The sequence below is a fragment of the Ascidiella aspersa genome, chromosome 4 (genome assembly GCF_963924565.1).
Source record: "Ascidiella aspersa chromosome 4, kaAscAspe10.2, whole genome shotgun sequence".
NCBI lineage: Eukaryota > Metazoa > Chordata > Ascidiacea > Phlebobranchia > Ascidiidae > Ascidiella > Ascidiella aspersa.
Genome location: NC_139450.1, coordinates 15,602,527 through 15,620,799, shown reverse-complemented (window position 1 = coordinate 15,620,799; position 18,273 = coordinate 15,602,527). Strand labels below are relative to the sequence as shown.

The 18,273-nt window shown below is 33.9% G+C and overlaps 3 protein-coding genes across 3 annotated transcripts; 2 read left to right on the top strand and 1 right to left on the bottom strand.

The window, feature by feature from the left end:
• Positions 1 to 754: 754 nt before the first annotated feature.
• On the bottom strand, positions 755 to 5,211 carry LOC146148158 (serine/arginine-rich splicing factor 4-like). Its single transcript, XM_083388462.1, has 5 exons — positions 4,978 to 5,211; positions 2,156 to 2,402; positions 1,690 to 1,931; positions 1,416 to 1,508; positions 755 to 1,242 (listed from the first exon to the last, which is right to left on the bottom strand). Exons 1-5 carry the CDS (start codon positions 5,193 to 5,195, stop codon positions 1,155 to 1,157), a joined length of 888 nt encoding a protein of 295 aa, XP_083244588.1. The 5' UTR covers positions 5,196 to 5,211; the 3' UTR covers positions 755 to 1,154.
• Positions 5,212 to 5,824: 613 nt separating this feature from the next.
• Positions 5,825 to 9,876, top strand: LOC146148157 (general transcription factor IIF subunit 1-like). Its single transcript, XM_083386452.1, has 4 exons — positions 5,825 to 6,645; positions 6,994 to 7,110; positions 7,225 to 8,206; positions 9,172 to 9,876. The coding sequence occupies exons 1-4, from the start codon at positions 6,541 to 6,543 to the stop codon at positions 9,567 to 9,569; spliced, it is 1,602 nt and encodes a 533-aa protein (XP_083242578.1). The 5' UTR covers positions 5,825 to 6,540; the 3' UTR covers positions 9,570 to 9,876.
• On the top strand, positions 9,600 to 16,206 carry LOC146148156 (man(5)GlcNAc(2)-PP-dolichol translocation protein RFT1-like). Its single transcript, XM_083386451.1, has 11 exons — positions 9,600 to 9,997; positions 11,722 to 11,861; positions 11,928 to 12,020; positions 12,744 to 13,035; positions 13,157 to 13,373; positions 13,437 to 13,530; positions 13,719 to 13,806; positions 13,884 to 14,022; positions 14,808 to 14,919; positions 15,000 to 15,146; positions 15,748 to 16,206. The coding sequence occupies exons 1-11, from the start codon at positions 9,920 to 9,922 to the stop codon at positions 16,010 to 16,012; spliced, it is 1,665 nt and encodes a 554-aa protein (XP_083242577.1). The 5' UTR covers positions 9,600 to 9,919; the 3' UTR covers positions 16,013 to 16,206.
• The last annotated feature ends 2,067 nt before the right edge of the window (positions 16,207 to 18,273 follow it).

The following is an 18,273-nucleotide window of genomic DNA, read 5'->3' as shown; positions in this document are numbered from 1 at the left end:
GTCATCACTATCGTCTGTGTGTCTGTTAATGCTTTCAAGGCTACGACCAACTTTAAAGTTTACAAAACGTCTGATCCTGTATACTCATGTTTTTAACTATGAGTTTTACTTGTTAATATACGCGTCAGCGGAGCAGTGATCGACTGGCTATAACCTGCCGTCGATAGTTTTGGATTCTATAAAGATACACCCTATTGTTAAAGTTTAGAGAACACCTAGAAAATTTGCTTATCTCTGTGATTTGATTATTAGGTAGGCAAACAATACTGCTGATTTACTGATCAACACGAGGTTGTGAGCCACAGTCTCCATGGCGGCTATTTACACTTTACATGGCCAGAGTTGAAACTTAGTCCAGCTTTTCAAGTGTACTATTTGCCATCATCTAACCCAAATACAATGATAATTTTTCCTATTAAACCACAATATATAATCACTTTGCTTTAGTACAAAATAAAAAACCTATTAGATGTGAAAATTTTACTTTTTTGCCTCAAAAATCGTTTTATTGTCTCAAATCTTACACAGATTTTCATATTGTTTCAAAACTTGTACACAAAGATGTCGTTCCCTCTCCAAAAAAATTAAAATTTTTATTTCTAATGGAAAGGGGTAAAAAGCCCTAGAGTCCCTGGTCCCTATGATCCTCTGGTCCCACATCTCCCCTAATGTTTCCACCTTATTCTACATGTCAAAAATATATGTGATGAAGTATGTAGAGAATTTATCACCTTCTAATGAATTATTACAACTGTGTTGGTCAAGGCTTTTTATTATTGGTCTTAATTGAAAAAATATCAAACGTAAAATCATTCGTCAGAAACCACAAACATCATATACTTATACACAAGTAGATGAAAATTTTAAATCATAAACAAATTTTGTACAACTTTTTTTTCTGCTGACCAAACCTGCTGTTTTGTGTAGAAAGACAAACACTTCAGAGAGTACATTGCTTATCATCAGAATTTTTTATAACTAAGCTGTACAAATGTTTCGAGACTTAAAAAAAAAAAAATCATGTAACTTTGCAGTGTAAAACTGCACCCACCGAACCACATATTCTTCATGAAAATGGTTGCTTCAGTCTTATAGTACATGTGACCTTAAATGTCCATATGGCCACAACTTACATCTCAAATTGTATCACTTGATTAGTCACCAGCTTTATCCGGTGATGGACTACGAGAGCGTGATTTTGAGGCACTGCGGCGATCATCACTTCTTTTGTCTTCAGGAGATCTGTTGCATTTAAAAAAAGAAAATTATTTAAAGCTTGCCAATCAGGTAAATACAACGATTTTCATTACAGAATTTTGTCACACTGCATAGTAAAACGTAAAACTTATTTATGTGGACATTGAATCATGCAATAGAATACATAACAAACAAATTAAAGGAAAAATTTTACTGACCTTGAACGAGAATGTGCTTTACCATTCTCGCTGCTGTGATGTGACCGCGAGCGAGATCTTGATCTGGACCTTGATCGACTCCTTGATAATGACCTGTTAAAAATGTTGAAATTTTGTGATGAAACAAATTCGCTTACTAAAAAACTTAAAATAACATTTCAGGAAAAAATCTAGGGTATTAAATAGTATAAGGCAAGTGGCATTCTATTATATAGTTAAATAGTCCTAACAACTATCATATATATACCTTATAGTCCTAACAACTATCATATACCTTGAGCGAGATCTTGGGCTGCGAGAACGTGACCTAGATCTAGAACGAGATCTGCTTTTGCTGACAGAACGTGCAGAGTTGTCTTCTACCAGGCGAATTTTTCGTCCATTGATTTCAGTGTTGTCCAGCTTGTCAATGGCCCTCTTCATGTCATCGTAAGATGCAAAATCAACAACTCCTTCATTGCGTCGATGTTTGTGGGCGTCAGCATAAGTCACTTCACCAGCTTCTCTTAAATAATCCTGCAAAATAGGTAACAGGGTATTTACACATAACCAGGCAAACTGTTTAAACGTGCTTCACACCTATGATTAGTCATAGTACCAACGATAAACTAAGGCTTCAATTAGACATATTAACACATTCTCATAGCCTTGTGAGCAAGACTATTTCAGCTATGGGACAACTTAATGTGGAATACAAAATATTCCCAAAATGTCATTTTTCAAACAATAAAAGAACATACCTTTAAATCTTGCCAACTAACCCTAGTTGACAAGTTCTCAACAATGACCCTGTACTTTGTCCTTGTAGGAGGACCATACTTCTGGATTGCTCGGCTGTCATAATAGTTGATTCTTCTTTCATCACGTTCACCTCTGTGACCGCCGCCTCCCCGGTATCCTCCTCCTCCTCCTCGTCGATCGTCACGGTAATCTCTGAAGTCACGGCCGCCGCCTCCTCCACCTCCACCATTGTTGCGCGGAACTCCCCTGATCAGGTGACACAAGGCGAAACATAACATCCATACTTCTGGTAGTAGGCACACAACAGTGAACAGGAGAGGCAAAAACACTTGAATCTGGGGCCGCCTATGCGTCTCAATCAGAGCAAGCGAGGGCGGTGGTTAAACGTCACATCGTAGCACACCCAGACAGGTCTACACGTCAGAGGCGATGCGAAAAGAACAACCAACATCAAGACTATGGCCAGAGAGACTGCATAGCAGTTCACGGCACCTGCCATAACATTGCATATAGTTTGGGTTATTTCTTTATTTGTTGCTTAAATTAGTTTTATTCGGAATATTATTCATTTCCCACATTTTATAAACTTACCCTGGTTATTGATAGTCTTACAACATATTTGATTTGCTATTAAACGGATTTACAGTCGCAGCTGCATATTTGATAGAATAATGTGTGAAGTTGATTCAGTCGCCCAAACTTTGATCAACCGAACACACAAAACTTAAGCCATGCTTACAGTTTTCAGTAGTAATTTACTTAAGCCTGCAAATTTTAAAAGCAACCTTATAATTACTGCGCAAAGTGGAGGTGGCTAAATGCCAAGGATTGTTTCCCAACTAGAACATATATACATCATTGGCAGCAAAGCATAAATAATTTTAACAATGTGTTAGTTAGGAGGTTTATTTAAAGGACTGTAAATATCTGTAGATATTTACTTAAAACTGAATATGTAAATGGGTTAAAAGGATAACATTTTTATTCAGGGATAACCCTTTGATGTAGTGGGCAATAGGTTTACAAGAAATAGAAGTTTTAGATATAGGGTTTTTTTTTACTGCTTTTTTTTGTTAACCTGTTCTGCATTTTGCGGCAGGTATACACAATAAAGAGTTTTTTTAAAGAAATTTGTGTGCACACCTAAATTGCAAAGAACAGTTTGAGTTGTGCTAGTTTCCCTATTTTCGGGTATGAAAAAAACCTTTGTTGCACAGCTTGAAATTTGGTGACTGCAAATCTGAGATTGCATAAAGTTCCACGAAATTCAAACTGGTTAACAATGTCCTTAACTTATAAATCCTTCATTATGGTTAAAAAAAGCTATTGCTTTAGACCGGTGGTTCCCAAACTGTGGTACGCGTACCACCGGTGGTACGCGAGAGTCTTTTAGGTGGTACGCGACAACGTATAAATTTTGCGAAAACTTTTTGAAGCATCTATATCAATTTCCGACAACTTTCAACTTTTAAAACTTTCAGATTGGGCAATTTGCGATGTTGCGTTTTAGTTACCTTTAATTTGAGGTTCCGCATGTTTATGACGTAACACTTATCTTGTTAAGTAATAAAACTCTAATTGTTAGCAGCTGGTGGAGAAAAAACAACTACATGAATCGCATTGAAACTATTTGCTGTGTTTTGTTTAATTTTTGGATTTTATGTCTTCCTGAAATGACATTTGTTGAACTTTAATACAGCTACATGCTCATTTTCTTATCTATATGCCAAAATAGTTATAGTTTAAGATATTCTAGTCGGATGTAGGCCTAAATTAGTGGTACATGATCAATGTACAAAAGCTCAAAATGGTACGCGAGAAAAAAAGTTTGGGAATCACTGCTTTAGACGAATTAAAAAAAATACTATTTTTGATCAAATATTAGTTAAGTTGGCGCTGGTCTAACGAAACAAGTTGTTAAAGTTCAAATTGTAAGGAAAGCATAAATATGTGCGAATAATAATATTAGCAACACCTGACCCATCCAAACCCAAACTCTCGCCCTTACACGGGTAACACTAATTTACGGAATGATGAATGGTCGGAATAGTCGGAACGCTCACTAATTTACGGAATGGTCGGAATAGGGCCGAAACTAAATTGATGAATGGTCGTAACGGAATGAACTGTCGGAATAGAATGTATGACGCTGTAGTAGCAGAATGAACTGTCGGAATGAAATGAACGAAGCTGTAGGAACAGAATGAACTGTCGGAATAGAATGAACTGACGGTATGGAATGAACGAAGCTGTAGGAACAGAATGAACTGTCGGAATAGAATGAACTGTCGGAATGAGATGAACGAAGCTTTCCGACTGTTTATTCTGTTCCTACAGCTTCGTTCATTTCATTCCGAAAGTTCAACCCTAACCCTAACCCCAACCCTAACAGCTTCGTTCATCTCATTCCGACAGTTCATTCTGTTCCTACAGCTTCGTTCATTTCATTCCAACAGTTCATTCTGTTCCTACAGCTTCGTTCATTTCATTCCGACAGTTAATTCCGTTCCGACCATTCATCAAATTAGTTTCGGCCCTATTCATTCCATTCCGACAATTCCGACCATTCCGTAAATTAGTGAGCATTCCGACCATTCATCATTCTGTAAATTAGTATTACCCCCCTTACACAAATAATGTTAGCAATATATTCCCCCGGACGAAAATGTGGTAGGTTTCTAGACCAGCGCCATTAAATTTAAGTTCCTTATCTTTTTAATGTTGAGCACGCAGATATAATCAATAATATTTAAATTGTACAATAAATTTCAGGTCACCATGTATAGTGCATAACTACAATGGTCAAGATCGATTAGAATACCTTGCATGTTCAACAGTCACGCGTTCTCCACAAAGGTCACGGTTGTTCATCTCATAAACGGCATCATCTGCATCTCGGGCATCATCAAACTCCACAAAACCGTAGCCATTCTTCAAGTTGACATCCCGAATCTTTCCGAAACCCTTGAAAAATCTTTCTACGTCACTCTCACGGGCTTTGTAGCTCAGGCGTCCAATAAAAACTCGGCAACCAGACATGTTCACTTAAAAATGTTAACTTTAATATAAAACAATAAAATAAATTAAGACTTAAAATCGTAGTAAGATTGTATCCAAGCGAGCAAACAAAACAGCAGCTATAGGCCAATTGCTATGTGGGATGGTCCGACTGGCGTATTTTTTTATCCACTTTAATCGTTAGCAAAGCGACTTATTTTTTCCTGTTAATATATTTAAACTATTTGCAGTGGAAACAAAATTCATCATATTTTTTTCGATAGAAGTCCTGAACGAAAGAGAATAAAACTAACAAAAAACAGTCTTCTTACTGCAAGGGCCGATTTCACTAAAAACGCCATTGCTATCTTTCCAGAAAGGCAAAAACACGTGATGTAAAGACACATACTTGTGAACAGAATCGATAAAAAATGATGCAGTGACACGCAACTTTGGCGAGAAATATTTTTATTTAGATTCTGGGGTTTACAAATTTACGATTTATACTCAATGTTTAAAAGCTAAGTGTTTGTGATCAAAGAAAGTACTGATTTTCAACACAGTGAATCAATTTTACGAAATGTTGATTGCCAGAACTTCAAATAAAATCAAACAAACGGGGCAATGATGAGCCCGAACCGAAGGAGGAGTTAGCAAATTGCCAACCCCACCACCTCTGAGCCCTATGAGAAAAACAAATGTTGATTAACTATAAATATATATCACTAAGCTATATAGCAACCGATATAACGCTGGTCTACGATAGTAACGATCCCATGTTTATACCATTCAAAATTTGTTCCAATAAACAGGTTCAACTAAACAATTGTGAACCACGTACACAAGAGACCTTGTGTCACAACCATTACCACCACGTTGCACTTAGCTGGAGACCTACTAAAGTGTTACCCGGTCGCCTTTAAGAATAAGCTTCTACTGTGGCTGCAATCACACCAGAAAAAATATTTTTTTTTTGCCTTTTGTTAACTTCGTCGCGCATGGAGCTACTCTTTATTACCGAACGCAAACAGAAAAACGTTTTTCTCAGGTGTGTGTTAAATGCCAGACGCCGATTGTTACTGCTGACCTACTTCACGTTCCGCAACTGGCATAATAATGCTGTTTACAGGTATCACAATATTGGATCAATCAATACAGCAGGCGGTCCATTTCAAAATGCGCCCTTTTTATTTTTAATATCTGTTGGTTTTAAGATTTGAGTTTCACAATAAAAACATGAAAAGTGCATGCATTTTAAAACCTTTTAGGCCAAATTTGGTAAAACAATTTAATGTACTTATGTAATGTAAGTGTATGTTTCCTTAGTAGTGCTATTTCTGTAAAATTTTACTTAAACTTTTTCCAGTCTAAAAACTTTACATAAATCATGGCTTCTAATCACACTGATGAATATGTCGTGAGAGTCCCAAAACAAATGTCAAAAAAATACAATGTGATGAAGTTCAATGCATCTGATCGTGTGGATATTCGTGTAAGATATGTAGTGCTAGATATGTCACTTTCATATGTCGCACTTAAATTTTCAAGTTTTATTGTGCTTTGATCAAAACCTATACTGGATGTACTTTTGAAATGCAGAAAAAAATGTTCACAAGTTAATTAACTAACTTAAAGTTGTATCATATTATTGTTATTTATCATTCTATGTTTTGGGGTTTGGCCATCCCTATATATACATAAATTTTGTTTTAGGTTTATGTAAATTGTTACAGCCCTACTAACATAATACAGTTTTTAAAATGATAAGGAGAAGTTATATAATTATATCACAAAATGAATAGCTTTACCAGTTTTTGTCTACATTAGAGTTGATTTTCAGAATTGGGTTGAAGGTTCACTGACTAGAGATTTGAGTGCAAAGAAAATTTATGTGGAAGAAGAAATCTATCCAGAATTTGGAGAAGGGAGTGAATATGGGAGAAAACAAAGGGAACAGGTACTCTCCTAGTAACTAACCTTTCACTACTTGCTTATTCAACTACATATATTTTTACATTTTTAACGTATTGTTGTTTCCATCCTAACATTTTTGTTTTCATCAACTTTGCAGGCCAGAAAACTGAAATATGGTCGAAAAAAAGTTGTTTTCAATGAAAGCGATCAGCCATGGAATCTTAAAATCTCAACCATTGAAAATCAGCAAGACTTTAAGAAAAAAGTTAATGGCAAAGTTCCAACAGATTTAAAACCAAATGTGGTAATGAAAGAGTTTTCTGGAAAAAAAGAGGGTGGTATAGGAGAAGGTTCAATGTATTTTGTGTTCATTCAACGGCCAGACTGTGCCTTTGAAGCATACCCAGCTGCTGACTGGTATAACTTTCGTCGAAAGATATCCCATAGAACTTTGACTGACGAGGAAGCGGAGGCAGCTTGGGATAAACGGGACAAAATTCTAAATCACTTAAACTACATGGCAAGACAAAGGCTTCACATAAAGGACGAGGAGGAAGAAGGTGAAAACTCTGAGGTAAAGAGTGAAGTTAAGAAAGCTGCTAAAAAGAAGAAAGCGGATATCCGAACTGATCTTGTTATACATGATGATGAAGATCTTGAACTATATATGAGTGATAGTAGCAGTGAAGATGAAGAGGGGTCGTCATCAAAAAAGAAAAAGAAGAAGGTTAAAAAAGAAGCATCTGACAATGAAAAAGAAGAAGCAATAGAAGATTCTGATGATGGCGAACATGAAGGGGATGAAGTTGCATATGCAAGTGACGTAAGCAGTGAAAATGAGGAAGGAAATGATTCAAGAGTTGTTCCCAAGGGATTAGATGAGCAAGAATCGTCATCCAGTAGCGAAGATGAAGAAGACCAAAATAAAACAGAATCTAAAGAGAATGATGCTGTGAATAAAATAATTAAAGGAAGTGATGATAGTGCAACATCCTCCGAGTCTGGTAGTGATATTGAGGATGATGATTCCCTGTCAAAAAGTGCACTTTTTATGAATCTAAAAAAACAAAAAGACAAAAAAGGTGGTAAGGGTAGTAAAGGAAGCAGTCGATCTTCAACGCCTACATCAGAACTTGGAGGTCAGTATGTTGTTTAACGAATATGGCTTGTTGGCACATACTTGCCTCTTTAGGAGTCTTGTGCCCAAATGGCTTAATAGGTATATATTCCATGTCAAATCTTTAAACCCTTCGTAACCACTGATTTCAGATTTTCATAACTATTTACTTAGTGCGAAATATGGCTCTAAAATATTTTGTTAAAAAAAAACAACATAATTTGTCAAACAAATATTTTTTCGAGCTTTACACAATACACAATAACTTTACTGCCTCCATCAATGAAACATTTTTTTTTAAATATCCTAGGTCCACCTGATTCAAAGTTATTTTAATAAAATGTGAAAAAAGTACATGCTTAAAAAAAAAATTTAATATTCTTTCAGAGTTTGGTTTTGGTCACAAACTCAAAACGTTGTCAAACCCTGCTCTAAATCCACCAAATATTTAGTATACTTTTGACAAAAGTAAACTGTTTACCTTTACATACCTGTAACTTTTTGTGTTATATCTACTAATTTGGAAAGTTATAGTATGATTTTCTGGCTTTTTTAACAGTATATACATATAATTAGGGTGATTATTTTTTGACCTAAAAATGATAAATTTTGACCTGAAAAATTAAAATTTTGACCTTAAAATATATTTTTTGACATAATTTTGACTTATTAGAAATATATTAATGTAAACAAAACACTGTTGTTTTAAGTAGTGCATTAGTGTCTTAGCATCTTCAACCACATGATTTTGGTGTTTTACTGATTACGGGTCGAAAAAAAGACAGAACCTAACCTAATTCGGTAAACTAGGCCTGGGTGTTTAATTCTGCCGGCTTGCGTATACCGTATATTGCTCTAATGAAGAATACAGTTCAACCGTTGTTGAATATAATTCAAAACTAAATTTTTCATATGAATTTTTTGGACTAGTCACAATCCTTAAGTTTTTTTAATTGTTTATATTGAAATCAATATGTTTATATTTAGGTTCAACCCCAACCAAATCAAAGATATCTGATGTTTCTAAGAAGTTGGACAACCAAGGAAGACTGTCACCGCTGGTAGGCGGCAGCAGTACTTCAGTTCTGGGAAAACGAGGGGCTCCATCTTCCAGCGGAAATGATTCCTCTAAACGTCCCAAAATGTTTTCTAACAGCCCCCCTTTAAAAGAATCTTCACAAAGTGGAATTACTGAGGAAGCTGTCAAAAAGTATTTGACTCACAAACCCATTACAACGAAAGACTTACTCAAGAAATTCAAGACCAAAAAGACTGGTTTATCAAGTGAAGAAATTGTAAACAGGGTTGCAATGATTCTAAAAAAACTTAATCCAGACAAGAAAAACATAAATGGAAGACTTCATCTGTTTCTCAAAGGGGCATAAAGTGTAGTTGCTTGAACTGGAAAAAAAAAGAAAAAAAAGAAAAAAAATAGATTTTGTGTATGAGTCAAAATAATTCTTAATCATACTTTCCATAGAAAATGAACTAAACTTCTCACAGTTTAAAAGAGATTATTAATCATTTATGTTTGCGTTTTATTTTGGTTGATATAAAAGCACTCCTTAAATGTGCTTTGTGTTATGATTTCAATTTCATTTGTTTTTTCAATTTCCCTTTTTGACAGTAGTTCTTTAACAAATTGCCCTTTTATACACACCAACAGTATCAAAACTTTTATTTCTTTTTCAGGTTAACTTTTAATTTTTTAGCCAATTAGTATTTATACAAAATTATGTCAAAGTCAAATAAAGACATCAATAAGCTTTTGGCTAGCACAACTAAACTAGCTTCTTACAACATGGTTTTGCAGGTTTGTATATTTTAGTTATTGTTAGGTTTTGTTACAAATATATCACTGCAAACAAGCTTATATTTAAAATATTATCTTCTATTAGTAGCAATTTTTTCTAATAAATACCAGTAGATACTAAGTTCAGTATCTAGTTGGAAATTCATGGTCGTCTGATTTTTAAATTGCTACGAACTATAAAATGGTTTGTTCTAATATGCTTTGAAATTACTTGTCTTATCCTCAGTGAAGTGAATAAATCTATAATAAAATTTGTTAAAAATCAATTTTGAGTCACCACCATTAAACCTTCAAATTTTATAAACCAAGTATTTCAGGTTTAAATAATAAGAAGAGGCCTATAAGTGAGATATATGGAGGACATAGCGCCACCAGAAAAAAAGAAAAGGATTAACAATTACAAGCCTAATCCTGAAGAAAAAAAGCAAAAGTTTAAAATTGTATCTGTGTTGGGTGATGAATACCTGCCAACAGAAACATCCATTGACTTAACAATTGGAGTTGCTTGTAACCTTTCCGATAAGAAACATGCTTGTTTAGTTTTAAAGTTCCTGACTGAACATTTTCCCCTAAATGGTTTGCAACATTTAAAAAGAGTAAGGAACCTGTCCAAAACAAGTACCAAGGAGCTTCAGGTTTTGTTATTTACAGACATCTTGCATCATGACTTTACAAAACTGCCAGTTGCTGACGTATTAAAACTGCCGATTTTGCAGCCAATTAAATCATATTTAGAAAATCCATTTTTAACCAAAATTCCATGCAGACCTGCACTTACAAGAAAACAGTTTGAAATAAGCAAATTGCATTGGCCTGTATCCTTCCATGAGGATAAAACTGTGACAAAATTGGTTGATTGCTCATTGTTTGACAAAAATGCTCTTAAAACTATTGAAGCTAACATGCACCTAGCAATAAAGGTTGCTCAAAAGGGAGTATTAATGGACCAAAAATGTTGTATGGGGGTGGTTATATGTGATCCAAGAAAAAACATCACAATAGCAACTGCATTTGATTTGACAACTGTTAAGTGTGAGTTGCAAGATGGCATTATGGAGAAGCATCCAATGAACCATGCTGTTATTGTGGCGTTGGATTTGGTTGCTAGATCTCAAGGTGGTGGTAATAGTAGCTTCAAACCTTTCCTGAAAGATTTTCCACAGATCAGTGATGGACTTTTTTATAAGGACACTTTACAACATGAGACAAACAACACTAATGAATCATACTATATTTGTTCAGGTTTTGATGCATACTTAACTGAAGAGCCATGTGTAATGTGTTCAATGGCTCTTTTGCATTCACGAATTAACCAGGCATTTTATTGCTGCCCACAGCCTGAAGGTGGTTTGGGCAGTGCATATAAAATTCATGCTATGAAGGAGCTCAATCACCACTTTAATGTCTTTATGTGTGTTTTACAAGGAAAACAAAGTGATAAACTAAATGTTTAAGCCATAGTTTTTCCTACTTGTTGTTGTTTATTTAAATTTTAAGCCAGTTATTCTCACTTAAACTAATTGCTTGATGGTTGTTATATAGCAATTTGATTGGGTTTTAGAGAAGTGTTGTTAAATTTGTAATGCAATAAGAAATGTTGTTAATAGTTTACAAATAGTTACTAAAATATTATTGTTTCTTATTTCTGTCCACAGTTTTAGCAAACATTTACGCAATTTAGTTTTTACCTAATGTTAATTTTAAACAGTTTTTTTCATTCACAGCTCTTGTTTCGGGCCTTAACGTTTGTACTAAATGCGTTCATATTGCGTCATATCACCAAGGAGACCCTAGGCATTGTCAACGTACGCCTCCTTCTTCTTTACAGCACAGTATTATTTGTTTCAAGAGAAGCATTCCGGAGGTAAAAGCAGTTAGTTTGTTTTTTAATAGTCTATGTTTTGTTAACTATTATATTGTTTTTTCATAGAGCCTGCCTTAGCACAAATAGGGAAGATATACAAGTCAAACCAACATCTAATCTTCTTAGGTGGACTTACACAATCAACCTATTGTGGTGTATGTAAGTTTAATGATAACATGCCATAAAAAACTATATATTATGTGTGTTTATGTCTTTTTCTTTAAAAATTATTGTATAAAACTAAACCTAATATTTTAAAATAGTAAAATAAATTGAAACAGATAGTAATAAACAACATAATTAGAATAAAAAATGATACTTAACACAAATTTACCACAATAAAAAATATTTGATGGTCCATGCCAGTGGTTCTTTTCCTTCATAATTTCTGGCCTGTAAATGAACTCTTGACACGCATGACCTCCATGCTCATTAATAAAAATACCTAACTTTTTTTCCAAAGTGTTTTAACTATTTATTTAATTTGTCACTTTAAAATTAATAAATAAACCAATAAATGAAAGTCAAAGAATAAAAGCAATCCCAATAAAAAAAAAACAAATAAAAAAGTGAAAAGACCAAAAAAAGTCTTAAATTGTATTCACAAATATTAAACCATTTTAATATAGGACTCCTTCAGTAATATTTTGCAAATGTTGCAATGGAGGATCTTGGTAAAATTAAAATGTACAATATTAGTTAACAAACAAACAATTAACACCCAGTTAAAAACCTAGTTTATGCATTTGTTAGACTCGTTGCTTTCTTCAGAATATATTTACATGCAAGTTGTTATAGGTGTATTTTAAACATTCTGAAGACAATATTCTCATTGCTAAACTATTTACTTCGTGCAAAGCTATGTATGCTATTATTTTTAAGGATACCAGTTGGTGTGGTGTGTAATTTTGTAGCCACTTATTGCTGGATAAATCTTCTGGAAAACCCTGACCCATCCATCACTCCTCATTATGCATTGTCAGTTTATGTATTTGGAATGTGTGCGTGGTTTGAATTGTTTGCTGAACCATTGTGGGTGATTGCACAATATTTTCTATTTATTAAACTAAAAGTCATCAGTGAAGGTCTTGCCATTTTTGTCAAATGCATAACTACTGCTCTTCTTGTTCTATATTTCCCTCAATGGGGTCTTATCTCATTTTGTATTGCCCAGGTGAGTGAAATGAAACATATTTTTTTTAATTAACAAACATTGAATAAATCTATGTTTTGCTTTAAATCTTTAAAGTTACTTTATTGAGTAAAATACTTACAATTTATGTATATGCTTGCAGGCAGCTTTTACTTTCTGTTACATTGGGATTTTCTACGGTTATTTTTCCTGGTTTGTTTTAACCGATAAATTTAAAGAAATTGATGACTTTCCTTTCCGGAGAATAAAAGACTTTTTTCCTTGTGTTCATAAGCATGGAAAGTTTATCAATGTGAACAGTGCAAAATTAACTTTCAGTTTTTTCAAGCAATCAATATTAAAGCAGTTCTTGACAGAAGGTAATTACTTGTTTTTTTAGAATGCAAGCATCTACAACTAGAAACTTTTATTTTACCCCATAGGTGAAAGATATGTTATGACAATATTAAATGTGTTAAGTTTTGCTGATCAAGGAGTATATGATGTCATTAACAATCTTGGTTCATTAGTAGCAAGGTAATAGTTTTTTTTGTGTGTGTTTTGACTAAATTCTTATATTTTGTGATATCTAAAAATGTTTTTAATTCTTTTTTTTTAAATATGCTTTCACAAAGAGTGTGCAATGTTTTGTATAATACTTAACACAATAACACATTTTATGAATAAATAAATGGATCTTCTGTTTTGTCAAATGGCTTTTTCAGATTTATTTTTCTCCCAATTGAGGAAAGTTTTTATTTGTTCTTTGCACAAACATTGAAGCGCGGTGAAAATTTTGTAAAACAACCTCAGGTAAATTACAGTACCATTCTATTTGAAATACAGTTATATGAATATTCCTGATTTGTAGTAGTGTGTTTACTCTACAGATTGAAATAGAAAGAGTTTCTGAAGTTCTTTTCTGTTTACTCAGATTAGTTGTATTGATAGCCTCCGTCATCTTGGCTTTTGGCTTACCATACTCTCAACTACTCTTAGACCTATATGGAGGAGCAACTCTTAGTTCAGGTAATTGTACTCAGACATATGTGTTATACATTCTTATCTTTGAAAGAAAATTTTGATTCTTTCGCACTGTGTTTAATTCTGACGTTAATGTTGTTCTAATTTTGGTCTTATGGCTAAAGTCCCTTTAGCCATCTTAATATGTTGTAGGAGGACCATAAAACTAAAAAATCAGAATTTACAAAATAATGTAAAACGTCAAATTTCCAGGGCCTTTGGCAAGTTTAATCATAATTAGTTAGTTGTTTGCAGAGCACTGCCCTACAGTATAGTGTTAATGTGTCAGAAGTAATTGTTCCTTGTCTTTTTGCAGCAATTCTTTTATATTGTAAATAAACAATGACAATTGGTTGTATAACAAATTTAGTATTTTTTGTTTGCTGAATAACACATTAAGTATGTGCCATGTTTTGGACACCCTTGTTCTAAACCTTTTTATCTTGATTAAACCTGTTTTTTTTTTTCTAAAACTTTAAAACTATTTTTTCTTTTGAAAAGCATATATAAAAAATTGCAATAGTGTTCTCCAGATTAAAAAAAAATTGTGGCTAAATTATTGTTGTCACATTGTGCTTACAACAGGAAGGCATGAATTTCTAGACATTTTAATTATGTATAGGTTTTCTAACAACAAAAGTTAGCAGAAATTAAAATTCTGATTTCTAATTACTACAAATGTTGTTTTTAGTAGTTGTTTTTCGATATGCAAAATGATGAAAAACCATGAAATATTTGTAAGTAAATATTTACCCAAGAACTAAAAATGAAAATGTATATTTAACTTTCAGGAACTGGACCAATCCTTCTAAAATTTTATTGCCTTTATGTTTTGACAATTGCAATTAATGGAACAACTGAGTGCTTCGTTTTTGCAGCTATGAGTCAACAACAAGTTGATAAGTAAATAACATAAGTGTAATATTTTATTAAATTTTTTTATCAAGTAAATTGTAAACATATAATTTATATTGTGTTTTCAGATATAATAAGAAAATGCTTTTGTTTTCTTTCATTTTTCTACTTTCCTCATTTTACCTTACCAAATCTATTGGGTCTGTCGGATTTATTTTAGCAAATTGTTTCAACATGGGAGCAAGGATTATTCACAGCATTTGGTTTATTACGACGTAAGACTAATCTATTCTTAGGTTTCCCACTCTTCCAAAAAGGCTAGTAAGGCGAATTAAGTAGTTCACCTGTTCATAGTTAAAATATTTATGTTGGTTACCCTGCTGGTGACATTCCCTTATATTTTAGTACAATCAGTAGTCTTTAATGTGGTAAACTACCAAGAACTCCAGTCCGAAATATTGATTCCAATAACAGCTGTAATGTATTATCTGGTAGCGCACAAAAAACTCTTGCCTTCTAATAAAAGTTAATAAATCAATAAAATAAAAAAATATGATTGAAAGACCTTTTTACACTACTATTAATTAATGTGTTGTGTTTCATAAGAAAGGCGTTGGCGGAAGCAGCAGATTTTAGAAACGTATTATATCCATGTGCCATGCGCAAACATTTATTATAAACTGTGCCTCACAAGACGTTTTTACCATTTTCTTTTTTTTTTGTAATCTAGTTAACCGGTTAATTTATAATTTTGTTTCCTGGAAAGTAAAACTTATCAATGTCAGACAAAAATTAATTATCGTTAATTTTAGTAGCCTTTAATTGTAGTGTAATAGTTTTGTTTTTATACATTAGCTTTATTTTATGTCATTTTAGATCTTACAAGGGCGTGAATGGCGTGACGTCACCTTTGTATGGCATGGTTCCGGACAAAATTGTTGTGGTTAGCCTTCTAACTTCTAGTTTCATCTGCCAACTGTCAGAAGCGTATTTTTGTTGTTCGACCGCCTGGACTTGGAAGTTTGCCCATTTCTCTATCGGTGCACTTTGTTTCCTGGCTTGTGCAATTGTGGTGTGGCGCACCGAACGCGCCGTTGTTATCTTCCTGCAAAAACATTTTTTAAAGAAAAGCACAGATTAGGCAAAAAAGGAAAAATTTATCACTCGTTTTTTGTAAATGAATATGCTATGCAGTTCTTGAAGCACTGTTTTCTGAACTCTGAATTTGATTTTGGATGCGTGTCTATTATTTATTTCACAGATTTTTAAAAAGCGATGGTGTTGTCGCTGTATCGGACGTAGTCAACAAAAATTAAATTCACTAAAATTCTATAGTCTACGTGTATTTGATTTTTTGAGTGTGATATTGCGTTAAGGTAAAACAAACTATTACAAAAAACAACCTATTCCTTCTCAAACACCAGTTTTTCAATTATTTTTTTGTTTTGCCAAAAAAACGTTTACAATATGAACGATTATGCTGTTTTAAACCGACCGGTTGACTAAAAATGCGTGGGGACGTTGGACATTGCAATTTAATCTCCGAAACAAAAACGAATGTCGTATTTTATTTATTTATTTGTGCTATTCTCAACACAAAAGGAATTTAATGTCTCTTTATATAAGGTATTTAAATACTAAATTTATATATATATATTAATAACGGGGTTAGATTTTAAGGTTTTTTTTCTCTATCCTATAGCTCAAGGGTCGGGAACCTAATGCTCGCGAGCCATATATGGCTCTTTCTGTGACGCCATATGGCTCTTTTGACGAAATTTCAAGCTGTGGTTTCACAGCATGATCTGAATAAAATTTCAAGTGGCTACGACCGCTTTCCTAACTTTATATTTTCTTTTTTATTACACATAGTAGCAATTTTTTGGCGCTTCGCGCGAATGTTTTCATGTTCAAAAGGCCTTATTCTTCAACGGAACTCTGTAATCAAAGTTGTCCAAACTTAGCTAATTAATTTTTGCATATTATGTTCAGTCCTTTAAATGAGAACAAAAACAACGGCCCTGCTCAATTTGCTAGTTTTTGCTAACCTATAAAAAGATGTTAAAAAGTATTATATGGCTCTCATGGAAATACAACCAAGAATATTTGACATTTATGGCTCCCTTAGCTAAAAACAGTGTTGAGAAACTTTGTTAAGTTGCAAAATGTTCGCCACCTATTCGTGACAACAGACACCTACAATGCAGAAACATTGATGCACTATAATTAAGTTGCGAATTTCGATTTCCAAACCGCAGTTAACAGATTCGCTTGTAGGGCAAGGTTCGGCCCACCCAAAAGCTCTCAGCGCCTTTAACGTGCATATAAAAACTTAACAGATTGACTTTAGTTGAGCCTTGTTTACTGTTTTGTTTTATGTTGTTCAGCACTTCATTAACTTTCAAAGATAATAGCTGGGCCCATTAGCCGAATCTGCCGAGTCGTTTAAAACGGTGCAACTAAAATATTCAGGATCACAAGAAACAATTGATAGTTAACAGAAGGATTACAAAGACCGATGTAATCAATCGCTTATGGTTGTGGTTGGGATGCGTTCAGTTTGGAGTGGCGGTTAGCTTTATCATTGTGTTTCTCAGGTTCTTTGTGATGTCGAGTCCAGAGTCCGACTCCAGCAAAACAAACCGAGTCCTGAGTCCCGACTCCGCAGCCCTGATTTAAAGCAAGCTTTCTAAATGGCCGTTTTTATCCAATTCTATAGCCTTCTTGAAATAAGGGATCCGATATTACTCCGGTACTTGACATTTTATTCCGATATCGGTACCCGATATATTTGGACACAAAGTATCCGATCCGATACCGATTGACGTCATTGTTATGCTTAAACAAGCAAAGTAGAAAAAATTGAAACATGCGTTGCGTTGAATGGCGCAAATCATAAGAAATTCTTGTTAGTTTGGTTTTGGATCGACACCGCTGTCGTTCTAGTATCGGACGAGTACGGATGCCACCGCTTGCCATCACGATTCGACACTGTTCCAATCTCTATATGAAAAATCGATAACAGCTAGGCTACAATGTTTGGTACACGTATCAACGGCAATGAGATTTCCTATTACCCTTTCGGGCTACAAAATCCGTTAAATCAACCTGTACATGTCCAAAATTGGTGGCTTTGGTGAATTTCGTTTCTCATTTGTTAATTTGTTAAACAGACAGAATTTGTTTTAAGTTGCAAGCAAGTCTGAGATAACCCCGAGCATGTCTAAAACTTACCCTGGTATCTGGGTAACATCCGACATTTGAGTGCCTATCGGTTGATTCGTTGATTAATATAAAGGAGCTGTACAAATCTATCCTTTTTCTACAGAGGATTGGCCTGTTTAGTGAAGCAGCATTTACAGACATATGTCTTTTCACAAAAATTATAGACAACTTGAAAAA

Excerpts from the sequence above, each read along its gene's own strand:
- LOC146148158 (XM_083388462.1), bottom strand. The coding sequence starts at position 5,195 with ATGTCTGGTTGCCGAGTTTTTATTGGACGCCTGAGCTACAAAGCCCGT. Across the intron at positions 1,932-2,155 it reads TTAGTTGGCAAGATTTAAAG|GATTATTTAAGAGAAGCTGG; the intron begins GTATGTTCTTTT and ends CCTATTTTGCAG. Across the intron at positions 1,509-1,689 it reads AGCCCAAGATCTCGCTCAAG|GTCATTATCAAGGAGTCGAT; the intron begins GTATATGATAGT and ends CATTTTTAACAG.
- LOC146148157 (XM_083386452.1), top strand. The coding sequence starts at position 6,541 with ATGGCTTCTAATCACACTGATGAATATGTCGTGAGAGTCCCAAAACAA. Across the intron at positions 6,646-6,993 it reads CTGATCGTGTGGATATTCGT|AATTGGGTTGAAGGTTCACT; the intron begins GTAAGATATGTA and ends GTTGATTTTCAG. Across the intron at positions 7,111-7,224 it reads GGAGAAAACAAAGGGAACAG|GCCAGAAAACTGAAATATGG; the intron begins GTACTCTCCTAG and ends TCAACTTTGCAG.
- LOC146148156 (XM_083386451.1), top strand. The coding sequence starts at position 9,920 with ATGTCAAAGTCAAATAAAGACATCAATAAGCTTTTGGCTAGCACAACT. Across the intron at positions 11,862-11,927 it reads TCAAGAGAAGCATTCCGGAG|AGCCTGCCTTAGCACAAATA; the intron begins GTAAAAGCAGTT and ends GTTTTTTCATAG. Across the intron at positions 14,920-14,999 it reads AGTCAACAACAAGTTGATAA|ATATAATAAGAAAATGCTTT; the intron begins GTAAATAACATA and ends TTGTGTTTTCAG.